Source organism: Mytilus edulis, chromosome 9, assembly GCF_963676685.1.
Source record: "Mytilus edulis chromosome 9, xbMytEdul2.2, whole genome shotgun sequence".
NCBI classification, from domain to species: domain Eukaryota; kingdom Metazoa; phylum Mollusca; class Bivalvia; order Mytilida; family Mytilidae; genus Mytilus; species Mytilus edulis.
In genome coordinates this window covers 15,307,201-15,320,776 of record NC_092352.1, presented here as the reverse complement: position 1 = coordinate 15,320,776, position 13,576 = coordinate 15,307,201, and the positions used below count along the sequence as shown (strand labels likewise).

Sequence of the window (13,576 nt, the reverse complement as noted above, 5' to 3'; positions counted from 1 at the left end):
TTAATACAACTGTCACATAAACTTAACATTAACCAAGATAACTAAACAAAGACCAATGAACCTTGAAAATGAGGTCAAGGTCAGATGAACCATGCCAGGCAGACATGTACAGCTAACAATGCTTCTATACAACATATATAGTTGACCTATTACTTATAGTTTAAGAAAAATAGACCAAAACACAGAAACTTAACACTGTGCAATGAACCGTGAAAATGAGGTCACGGTCAAATAAAACCTGCGCGACTGACATAAAGATCATAAAATATTTCCATACACCAAATATAGATGACCTACGGCATATAGTATTAGATAAAAAGACCAAAACTCAAAAACTTAACTTTGACCACTGAACCATGAAAATGAGGTCAAGGTCACATGACATCTGCCCGCTAGATAGGTACACCTTACAATCATTCCATACAACAAATATAGTAGACCTATTGCATATAGTAAGAGAAAAACAGACCAAAACACAAAAATTTAACTATAACCACTGAACCATGAAAATGAGGTCAAGGTCAGATGACACCTGCCAGTTGGACATGTACACCTTACAGTCCTTCCATACACCGAATATACTAGCCCTATTGCTTGTAGTATCTGAGATATGGACTTGACCACCAAAACTTAACCTTGTTCACTGATCCATGAAATGAGGTCGAGGTCAAGTGAAAACTGTCTGACAGACATGAGGACCTTTCAAGGTACGCACATATCAAATATAGTTATCCTATTACTTATAATAAGAGAGAATTCAACATTACAAAAAATCTTAACTTTTTTTTCAAGTGGTCACTGAACCATGAAAATGAGGTCAAGGACATTGGACATGTGACTGACGGAAACTTCGTAACATGAGGTATCTATATACAAAGTATGAAGCATCCAGGTCTTCCACCTTCTAAAATATAATGCTTTTAAGAAGTTAGCTAACACCGCCGCCGCCGCCGCCGGATCACTATCCCTATGTCAAGCTTTCTGCAACAAAAGTTGCAGGCTCGACAAAAACACAACATAGGAGACTCAAGACTGAATACTTCCAACCTCATAAGACTTTCGTATAATTGTCTGACACATCAGATAACAATAATATGTGTCCATAGGACATCATGCCCTACTCACACTTTCACATTTGAATGTAAGATTTTTATCAACAATGAATAATATAGATCTGACAGGTATAATTTATGTCAGATTCTTTAAATAAAGATTTATATGTTCCAGACAGGACATACCAGTTACCGTTACAGCTATGTGTCAAAACTGTTAAAATAAATATCACTAAGTCCAAGTTAGGAAAGGTTTGTACCAATAGTAAAGATAAATGAGTTTTGTGTATTTGAACAATCATTAGATTCAACTTTTTATGAATGAAAATTAAACTATATATTTGTTTATTTTCTTAAGTGAAGAAATATTGTACTGCTTTATTGACTAGGATATACCATACGTTTTATCATTCAAAGTTAAGTCTTATGAATTGTTCAAGCTCATGCTTGAAATTAAATTAATTTTCTCAATTGTATTATGGTGTTTTGCCAGCTATATGTTATGCAAGCACGGTCCTGTGAATAAGCTTTGAGAAACACTTTTCTGTTTATGTGTTTTTACTTTAAAAAAACCCATCAAGTCTATACAGGATAAACATTCAACGGTTCTATGAACTCCTTCTTTGTTTCTATTGAAAAAAAAATTATCTCATGTCCTTCTTTCAGATCAGATTAAAATTTTCTCACAAGAATTGATGCTGACGACCAGACAATTTTTGACTGACAGCTAAGCAAAAAATATAAAGATACAACAAACAACATAATTAATAAAGGGCCAGGTAATTTTAACAATGGCATATTTATTTATCCTCTGTCATCTTCAGTTCTCTATCCTTCTCCTATTTGTATAGAATTATTCAGGTGTGCTACTGTAATACTGAATGAATTTAAAAGGTGACCTTAATAATGTAATGGAGATTATGGAGGGATTTCAAAGTTCTTTTAATTGTATTGATGGGATAATAAATAAAACATCTGGTAGATCCTTTCACAGCGACATGAAAAGTATAGGCTAGAGAACAAAATAATCTAGCACTTCACAGGCTTGTTTTACAAAATATAATTCCAGCTTGTTTTCACCTCATGTATGTTTTCTGTGTGTTTGTTATTTGTTATGAAGAGAAATTAAGTAGATCTTATGTATTATTAAGAAGTTGATTATGTAAAATATCTGTTAACAGAATCATTCATGTTGCATGATGTTGATAAATGCATGAAATCACTTCAATACTATCCAAGAGAACAACATATTAAAACATTGCCTCTCTCAAAAAGAGGTTAGAAATAAAACAAAAATAAACAGCTGTGCTGAAATTACATGTAGGCCCACAAACAAGCAAAACTTTCTCATTTCAGTAAAATGCATAGGTTACAGAAATATCAAATTGACCTTAAACTTCATTCAAGTCAATGAATTTGAAAAAGTTATGTACTATTCTGATGACCTACTTGTTTTCCATATGCAGACCTACATTCAAGGGCAAAACCAGGGGTTGGTCAACATGATCAAATTATGCATAAGTAAATGAGGTATTAACTTCAACCTGATTCTTAGTCAATTTCAATGAATTGGGAAAATGTAGGTCACAGTGCCTATCTTTTTTAAGATAATGACAATCTTAACACTCCACTCAAATTCATATGATACCTACTATCTATAGTGACTAAAATGGATGTAAAAAAATCTAAGCTTTACTTAGACATACAGTCCTTCAGCAAAATTGTTGAATTATGAAATATGGGTCACCAGTGGCATTCTCCTTGTGTCATGTATTAGGAGTAACTCAGCTGTAGCTCAGTAGCTTCACAGAAAGTACCTACCCTACATACAAATATCAGTTAGGTAGTGAACTTTTCTAATATAAATAAGGTCCAATTCAAAGCATAAATTCATTGTATTGAACTCATCAGACAAACATAAACTGATCTACCAATACTGCAAGAAAATCTTCTGTTACACAACAAATGTCATAAAATAGAACAACTAATGCCAAAACTGCAGAAAAATTTTAAAAAAAAGAACAACACACAGCCCTAATGACAAATATAGCATGACAAGCTGCCATGGTAACAAAAACTTTGAACTGTTTTATCACATAGTTTCATATTCTTTTCCAATAAAGAAATATATTATTTCTGCTAGGAAAATTAATGAGAAAAAAGACATTTTAAAGTATTTAAAAAACTTTGCTTTTGGCTATTAGAAATCTGCTGATTTTTTTAATCCTTTAATGATAAAGTGCTATTTGCCAATATTTATTTTGATTATAATATAAGATTAATTTGATAAAGCAATAAAATGTGTGAAACATACTGATGTTTCTATAATTTACTTTTTAAAGCAAACACTTTTCAGATTATTTACTGGAGTAAATATAATCAATTCATTTGCCCCGAATATATGTTTTTATAATTCATTCTCAATAAACTAGCATGAAATTTGAATCTACAAAACGAATAGCATTTCTTTCAGTTTGTTTAAAACGATTAAATCATTTGAGGGACATGGGAGCCTCTAACCTTTAAATGAATGTCAAAGCTTCCAAGATTTGGGTTAAACTTTTTCAAAAATTATCTGTATCAGTAGACATGCTTTTTTTGAACAAGTGATTGCTTTATCATAAAGAGTTATAAGAATTTAAAGTAACTGTCTATCTTTTAATTTGATATGTCTCCAAAATCTATACATTTACTTTTAAATCAGGTGTTCTTTTATTAGCCCATCTCTTCTGAAACCATAAAATGGCACAATGTTATATGATGTGACATTTATCTCTTTTAAAATTTATATTTAACATTGATTAGATTTTTCTTTCAGTATTCCATAAATCTGGAAAATTTTAGAATCAGAGGACTGTATTTTACACCTTTGATACTTTTCTTGTTTATACAGGACTTATTTTGGGAAAAGACATGAATAATAAATGAACAAAAAGTTTTAAAAAGAAAGAAGATTTTTGTCGGATCTGAAAAATGCCTCATCTTACAGGCCATCACTGTTCAGTTGTAGACCTTGATTTTTTTTTTTAATTTTGGAAGACCATATGATTATCTCTTAATATTCTACTGGATTTTTGTGGTTGTGTTGCTGTCTAATTGATGTATACCCTAGCTTTTCTTTTATTCATATCTCATACAGTTAATAGACTATTTTTGTTCCATTTGTGAAACTAGGACAATGTTCTACCGGCAATCCTAATATATAATCCATGCTAAATATTAAGCTTATAGATTTACCTACTTCCTTATATCATATTATCTTAATCCCCCACTATCAAACCGCTTAATTGGAATTAAACTGGACAAAAGTGTGACTCACAAACATTAGGTAGCCATTCAAACAATGAATAACTTCAAAGAAAGACTTTTGTCAGGAGAAAAACTGGAAAGCTTTGTGTTAAATATTTAGTCTTGAATTCCAACTACATCTGGTCCGAGACCACCATTGTCGTCCCTCGATTTTCGTTGTTCACAAATATAGTCCCTAGTGTTGACATTAATTTTTTATACCCCTTCCAAATTTATTTCTCCATGTTTAATGCCTCAAATTACAAGTAGGGGGGTGAAATTACACTGTAAAATAATTTGGGTTCAGAATTTTAAAGGAAAGTAGGGATTTGGTCTAGCTGAAAACGGTTTAAAATTAGCACTTCGGAAGCTGTCAAAAGATTTCAAAACGCCCTAAACATAAAATTGTCCATATTTTGAGTTAGAGACGATGAAGTTTTCTATAATTTTGATATAATTTGTCCCAAAAGTATTCAACACACTGTAAAAGTTTCTAAAAAAGATTTTTTAAATTTTCATTTATGTTCTAAAAGAAATGCACTACGAAATAATTGTGGTCTCGGACCATCTGGGTGTTTCAAGTGTTTGACCATACAATACTGTAATATAACTTATTCTCATCATTTTTTTAAACCATAAAAATTCTTATACAGATCTTATAAACTTAACGTTTTTCATAAAAATATGGCTCCTCAAAATTGAGTTCAACACCAATGAAAAGCATCCCTACAATAAGAGTCAGCTGAAATAGATATCTTCATCATATCTCATTTCAATACAGTGTTTGCTTAATCAAGCCTTATATAACATGAGGATTTTTTGTGCATGGATATAACTGGGAGCACTTATCAATTAAAATCTTCTCTCAACATGAACTATTTAAACAACTTAAGAATTTCATGCATGTAAAATGTATACAACCCTTACATGCATATAACTTCGCTCTGATCAAATAAAAGATAAGTTCAATTACATAACACAAAGTTTACGGAGACCTGCGCTGACATAAACCATGTGTTTTCTAAAGTAAATCCAAATTAATATCAAATTTTATAGGGTTTTATTGGTTCTTTATTCTTTCTATTATGCCAGAATGACATAATCCACTATTCTTTTGTGTCACTTAAATTCTTTCATATTCACTAGATTTATATCATCTTATGCAATCAATCAATTCTACAATTAGAGAGTCAATCTGGGTGGGACTATTTTTATATTTTTCCAAGGATTTTACAATACATTAGGTTCTGTAGTATTTGTAAGTGTCATACAAAGCCAAATTACAAACCTAGAAGAAGTGACACACAATGCTTCTGGATTTTATTATTTTTAGAAAGGGATACTAAATTAATATGACTTTTCTTAAACTTTATTTATAGTTGTGAAACTATTCTTGGAATGTCAATATAAACTCCGTTCAAAAAATGAATTTAAGTTTATTATTCATAAACCTCTGCACCAGTCTATCAAAACCGGACATGATCCTATTTAAACTCATGCATCAGTCTATCACTGTTGAAAGTTTTGAGACATTCTTTAAAGTGTTGGTTTGGAAATAAAATGCAACATCAGTTTGATGACATTCTACTCCTCTTTCAGGACCATTGATACAACTTGTGCATGGACATTAGTTTAGATTCAGTGGCTTTGATAGTTTTAATCATGATTAAGATTTTCATTTACATTTAGTTCTCAGATACTTAGGGACATTCTGAACTGCTGGGAATAAAGCATCTTCCTAGATCAAAATCGTCACTGTGACTTTTGTTTTTTCATGCTTCATTGACTTATGTATCTTTTTTTCAGATAGCAAAAGACCTACAATCATATTATTTTGTGTGAGGATGAATTTAAGAGTACAATTATCTTCTGGGAAAAATAGTCACTCAGACCTATATTTTGTCTTCATCAAGTCATATTTGAGTTATATTTTTATTTTCCAGATACTGTGCGGTCCTTGTCTCACTGAAGCCAATTGTATTATCATATGATGTTTACCAAGACAACTTGATTGATTGATTGGTGTTAAACGCCACTGTCAACACTATTGTGCTATTTTGTGGCTGTCAATTTTTATTGGTTGAGGAAGCCAGAGTGTCCAGGGAAAACCAACAACCTTTGGTAGAAAACTGACAACACTAGTCAATTAAGATTAGAGTCGAGTGCACCTGATTGGTGCTGGATTCCAACTCACCTCAGTGTTGACTGGCTATGATATAGAAGTTCAACTACTTAAACCTGCTAAACACATACCTGAGGTTAATCATATCCTCCGCCCCTCTTTTAGGGTCACCACCCTTTTGTTCTGTTCCCTCCCCTACCCCACATTACACTAAACACATACCTGAGGTTGATCATATCCTCCACCCCTCTTTCAGGGTCACCACCATTTTGTTTGATTCCCTCCCCTACCCCACATTACACTAAACACATACCTGAGGTTGATCATATCCTCCACCCCTCTTTCAGGGTCACCACCATTTCGTTCTGCTACCTCCATTTTGACAGCACCTTTACCTGATTATCTGAAGAAGAAAAATAATAATAATAAGTATTGGGTTTCAACAAGCTAGAGGTCTGGATAATTGGTCAACAACTGTTGTAAAAAAGGAAAGTGCATTTATAATCAAAATAATGATTTTGTATGAACAGAATACTTTTTTGGCATGGATGGTGCATTTCTATCTGCCTGCCTATCATATGGTAGAAGGCCTGTCTATAATATTGTAAAAGTTCTGCACATACTCTGGTAAAAGGCCTACAAATAATATGGTAAAAGGCGACTAAGATATGGTAAAAGGCGTCTATAGGAATATGGTAAAAGGCATCTATAATGTGGTAAAAGGCCTGCACATAACAAGATAAATGGCTTGCACATAATATGGTAAAAGTCTTCTATAAGTTTATTTAGCTATAAACAGCCAACAAAACATTTAAGTGGTAGTGTTAATATACTGATTTATATAGATTATTATTCTAAGACTAAGTTCATCTCATTTGTTTGGTGTAGAAAATTGTAACAATTTTTATGATTCAAAAATAGTTTTTTTATGTTGTGTTTTTCTTTGTTTTTTAAACTACGAGGATATTAATGATTATTAAAGATATAATTTTATTTCAATATTCCCACCCTCTCCTCCCTAGTGCATAATTAAATAACAAGTATTCTAAGGATAACATGAACTGAATATTTACAAATGTGTCCTTAATTTGTAAACATGCAAATTTCTTAACTCCTACTTACATTACTATTTTTGTACAGGACTATTTATTACTACTTATTGCCTGGGTATCAAGCAATCAGGTTCAAAAATAAAAAATACACCTCCAAAAAGTTAATGGTTTGTGTTAAATGTTTAAAGAATCATGTTGGTCATTAGTAATACAAGACACATTTATAAACATACGACCTGTCTTTAGAAGAAATTAAATACAGGTATATATGTCAGAAATGTGAAAAACTGTGTTTTAAAAACTGTCATAAGGTGTTATAACACTGATAACCTCTCATTACTCATAATTTCTAAAGTAGTGACATAAATATTAAGGAGTCCACCCAACATGTGATTCTTGTTTTCTATATTTAGAATGAAATGCGTAGAACTTGTTTGAATGTAATGAATGTAAATCTCCTATGTATGGTTATTAGGTCAATAAGTAGACTTACTGTGTGTGTTATACTTCATGTGTAATTAAATTTGTTAATTTAAAATCCTGTTTTTGATCAGTTAAAAAGACATAGGTTCTATTGAATTCTGGTTGAACACTGGCACAGACACTTAAAAGTCTTACTCATGGTTAATCCTCAGACCTTCTTTTTATACTTTTATATCTTATTTAACCGGTATTCATTAAAAGTCCAGTGGCAAATGTTTCATGCGTATCAGAGGAAGAACAAATTAAACATTTCGCATTGGTGGTTGTTGCTGGTTGCTGTTTGACACATGTGTTTTTGTCATCTATTGTTATGTAATAAATCAGACTGGTAGTATTCTTGTTTTAATTGTTTCACCTTGGGAAATTTAGTGTTGGTTTGGTTGTTGCTCATTTAAGAAGGCCATAAGGTGACCAATAATTGCAGGCATCCACCTCATTTGGTTCCTAATGGATAGTGTATATTGGCAATCATACCACACCCCTTATATTTATATCAAACAAAATGGGCAAATTATGTAAAATGGATTGAACAGAATGATGAGTGGGAAATTTGGACTGCCAGGGGGTTGGGGGAATTGTATGAGAGTGGAGGCACACATTTTCATTCATATCAAGAAGAAATATTATGGTATATGTACTTAATTTAAGAGTAGGTAATAAATTTAACATAAATATATGGTTTCATCAACATAAGATTGTTCTCATATATTTTATACACATCTAAATTCAACACTTAAGATCTAATACAGCAAAAAGACCTGCATGATATTAATTTAAGTTTGGTATCATAAAAATCAATGACAAAGGTTCTGACAAGAAGTTCTCAAAATGACAACACTACATAGAAAAAATACAAATATGATAGGAGTATAAAATACAAAATTACCTATGTCGAAAACTCATTAAATTATAATTTTCCTGCAATGTCAAAATATTGTGTAATATAATAACTCATTTCAAAGGCATTATGTGAGAAAAGGCTTTGGGAAGAAAATAATTTCATGTACAGAATACACAATATAGTACAATCTCAACAATCTCAAAAGATTTGTAAAATGACTTTTAATTGAAAACCGCCCACTGGTAACCTGATCTTGTTACAAGGTTGCAAATTTTGGTACAAGCTTTGCAGAATTTCCCATTAAATAACAATTTCTACAGCAGTTATCATATATAATTTAAATTTTTATAAAAGTGATGTCATACATAGGAATATATATACATAAATATATCATTTAGGTGTTGGCTTTTAAATTGATGCTACCAATAGAGATATGTAAATATTTCCTATCAGCCCATTTCATTTTCTTCTTAATATGGATTCATTTCGTATACAAGTTACATAATTCTTAAATGTTTAACCTTTTAAAATATCTTATTTTTTTCTTTACTAAGTAAGCTCATTACAGCTAGTTAAATTGCCAGCAACTCTGAATAGAAGTGAAAATAGTAACTTGTTCAAAACAATATTGCATTCTTGAATGACAATCTCAGAATTAAAGTTTCTGACCTGCCTTGACCCTTTCCACAAAACCTTCTAATGTGGGTCAAACGTTAGTGCAAATATAAATTTGCTAATATTCTTCTATGAAACATTTATTTCACATATGATAGTTATAGAGATTAAAAGGGTGAGGGTTGATTACTCAAAAACTCTAATTTAACACCACAACTTAATTGCATTCAGAGAACTGGTGTAAAGTAATAGCACTGACCTGCTTTTGACTTCGTTTGACTGAGGACAAATATTCAATATTACTACCAGGATGTCTTTAATTAAAGTCTTCACAAAAAATATAAAAACTTTCAATGAAGATACCTTAGTCTTCTGAAGAAGGTCTGATGATTCAGCATATAAAGTTTGCACGACAAATGTACCCCTTGAAGTAACCCTACTGCTGAAGCATACAATATCTAATTTAGGAAATCAACAAGGATATACTGGGTATTTCTGTACATTTTTTCCTGTTAATATGAGCTATCCTTTATAATAACCCTGAAATCTTAAAGTTATCATTCAAACTTAAAATATGACAATCAAAAAGTTATATGAAACCAATAAAACATGTTAAAAAAAACTCTTTTATCAACTTGTTGTAATAAAAACATTTCAACTGTTAACTAAATAATCCTTTTGACAATAAGCCCCTGTTGGATATGAAAATACCACAGAATTATCAGCCAAGAAACATCATAATACAACAATTGAGATACAAATACTTAAGCTTTAACAACCCAGAAACTTCATAATACTACAATCAATGTACAGTACCTGAAACTGATCTATAATTAAACTATTGTAAATTGTCCAATCGTGAAAATTTGATGATCAATAACAAAAGTCTGCACCAAAATAAGCCGTAATAAATAGTGATTACTATTGATTTCTCATTCCAAATCAATGATCGGTCAATTTCAAACCTTAACTTAAAGTATGAAAACCTCACCTAATAATAGTTGGACCATTAATAAAATTTATTCAGCTGTAGCATTTAAATCAAGAAAAATATTTAAATAATTCATCAACATGTCATCAATTTCATTTCCGTTAATTCTTCATGGTATACTATACAACAAATAAAGTAGTAAATTAACATGCAATAGTTTAACACATGACTTCTTCACTAATATAACTAAGTGACTTATTCACAGTGGACTGATATCCCAGGACATTAATTTCCTGCTAACTGTTATAATCTCAAAACAAAGATACTATCCACTCAGCAAATATGAGATACTGTATAAATATAACAAAAGAAGTAATAATAGGTATCAAAAACCTTCCTGTATTATAGCAGAATATGATTTCCAGTCCAGCATAATAAATGGGATTTTTCTAATGGTTTAAGGGACAGAGGACCTTTTTCAGGATATACATCCTTTTTTGGGGGAGGGGCATCAGGATTTAAACTTAACAGGACTCAGAAATCATAATTCTTTTTTGGTTCTGGGGAAAGAATGATAAATTTTTCCTGGAATTCAAGTTTAGCATTAATTTTATTGTTCCAGAAATTAATACGACACCTCCTGCTACTCTCGGAAAACTTGCATGAAGATGACAAGTCTTTTAGAAAGATCAGTAAACAGCAACAATTTAGACAGAATCTGCAAAGCATTTTAGATAAATCGTGTTATTTATCCCTATATTGTCTTAAGGGAGTTTGCTTCTCAGTTTCAAAAGTAATTAACTTTTCAAAACACTAGTTTATATAGATAAGGGATAAATAAAGGAATCCAAAGAGCAAAAAAAATATATAGGTCACCATGCTTGTGTCCGAGATATTAGCCATTGAAATAGTGGCGGGAAAATATTCTCTCTTGACTTTTCATAGCTTTATCATTGACAAGTTGAAGTTCTCAAAAACTGGGTAATTAAAATTTTATAAGACTTTTACAGATGGCTTATAATTATACATGTAAAAGATTTACAAAAAGAAAAATGGGGGTCACCGGGCAAATTTTTTCAAGGCATTCAAATGGATAAAACCAGAGGATTCTGAAAATCTGACAAAAAATCGAAAACATGACAAGCCAGCTTCCTTGACTTAAGTCAACTATACAAAACAAAAATATCTAGTGAATTGTCTGTCTCTATTGTTGCAGCAATCGGAACAGAAATGTGTAATGTATTGCTTTCTGCCATACATCTTAACGGGACAATGATTGATAGATTGATTGATGACTGATAGGTGTTTCATGCCACTTTCAACACTATTTCACTGTGGTCAATTTTTAATGTTGGAGGAAGCCAAAGTGCCCAGAGAGAACCACCATCCTAGGGGTATTTAATGATAACATTATTAACCATAAAGAAAATAAACTGAATGAGCTGGGAAATTTCCAAAAGCATTGCCAACAAAGAAGTTGAATACTGAAAAACCTACGAAAAGTGTTAAAAGTTGTGGTTAATTAAAACTTAAATTACAAACAATGCAAAATTAAAAATTTAAACAATAAAAACATAATATGAATAATTGTCAATCTTACTTAAATGAGTCATAAAGGGGATCTGTATATAAAATATATATCAGTAAAAGTTTGATTTCACAATAATATAAAATTAATTATTACTCCTTTAATAATAGTGCATTTATTGCTATCTTTTGTAATACAAATATGAAAAGCCTAGATACAAACTGCAAAACAATACAAACTACAGTAACCCATAAGAACCTTTGTTAATTTAAGACATGTCAGACATAAACAGAGGTTTTTGTATTGCGTCATGAAATTCAGAACAAATGTAATTATAAATTTAAATGAACATTTTAACAAGTTATATAATTCAAAAAATATTTTTAAAAAAGACAGAATATTAATTCTAAGAAAATATGCATGTGTAAATAATTGATTGTTAAATGGTGAAAACTTGATAACATGACATTCAGACAACAGAATCACTGTTTACATTTACCAAAAACACCTTATTCATGGACAAAAAATGACAACCATAATTTGTGGTGACTTAAAGGATTGGTAAACATTGCATAATATCATAGACAGAAATACATGTAGTTGATCGCTTTTTAAATATATGCTTCACTCTAAATGATCAAACAAAATTCTTAAAAATTTATCGGCAAAGTTTATCTATAATTGCTTCATATCCCTAGTTCAAATGTTTGACTGTGTATACAAAAGTTTTTAATATAATTTCTATTTAGATTCAAAGTGTGTTTATACTGACAATTTTCAAATAGTTGAAAGATATGCTTCAAAGAAGTGTAAACAAGACAGTATGCCTCTATGTTATATCAACTTAATCTCTAAGTTAGGTAGCCACTGGTGAAATGTTAGGGTAATATCATAGTCAAAAGTATAAATTATTCTACTGATTCAAACTAAATATTTTTCTTTTAATCCAAGTACATGTATATATAAACTAAAGCTTATATACTGAAAATAAGCTTTAAAGTTAGCGTTCCTAAGATTGAGTAAAAAATCTCTCTCAATGGATTAAATCAATGAGTGTAAATTTTTTATAATGTGCTAAGAAAAAGTATGAGACAAATTACCTTCCTGCATACTGCAGTTCCATTAGGTACTCTTAAGACAAAGAGTTGGAATATCTAAAAGTATAAAACCTTTGACATTGTCCAATTCAAAAGGGCCTCAAAAGAACTATCAAATCAGTCTAAATCGAAAGGGACTCAACAAGTTAGCAAAATTGGCAAAATCAAGAGTCTCAACAGGACAGCCAAAACCTTCTAATTCAACATCAGTGTATTAAAACTTTACTACCAGTACTTACTGCTGACTAACTCTTACGTCAATTCTATCAGTTTGTTTTACTATATATGCGAAACAACATGTATGATATGTTTGACTTCCCCCTATATTAACCGCAAAGGTATTTCCAATACTTGTTTACAGTAAAATACCTCTCTTAAAATTAACTAAAGCATGAAAACTGCACAAAATCATTTTAAAAAATCTTTAAATGGTACATTATAACTTATCGTATGAATTATAAGTTTCAAAATTTAAAATGATTATTGAAGAAAACTTGTAATAATGTGATCAACTTTTCAGTACCTGTTCTCATACTTTTGTTCACTAAATAATCTTTTTTGCAGTTT

The 13,576-nt window shown here is 30.8% G+C and overlaps 1 protein-coding gene across 14 annotated transcripts in view; it reads right to left on the bottom strand.

Moving 5' to 3' along the window:
- The window catches only part of LOC139489551 (unconventional myosin-XV-like), a 128,371-nt gene that overhangs the window by 97,470 nt on the left and 17,325 nt on the right, over nt 1–13,576 (bottom strand). For 13 of the 14 annotated variants that reach the window (XM_071276085.1, XM_071276084.1, XM_071276086.1 and 10 more), the window contains exon 3: nt 6,776–6,865. In XM_071276085.1, coding sequence (XP_071132186.1) covers nt 6,776–6,840 — 65 coding nt within the window. In that variant the 5' untranslated portion in view covers nt 6,841–6,865. Of the gene's footprint in view, nt 1–6,684; nt 6,742–6,775; nt 6,866–13,576 lie in introns of those variants that run through there. The other variant, XM_071276089.1, reaches the window with a different exon arrangement.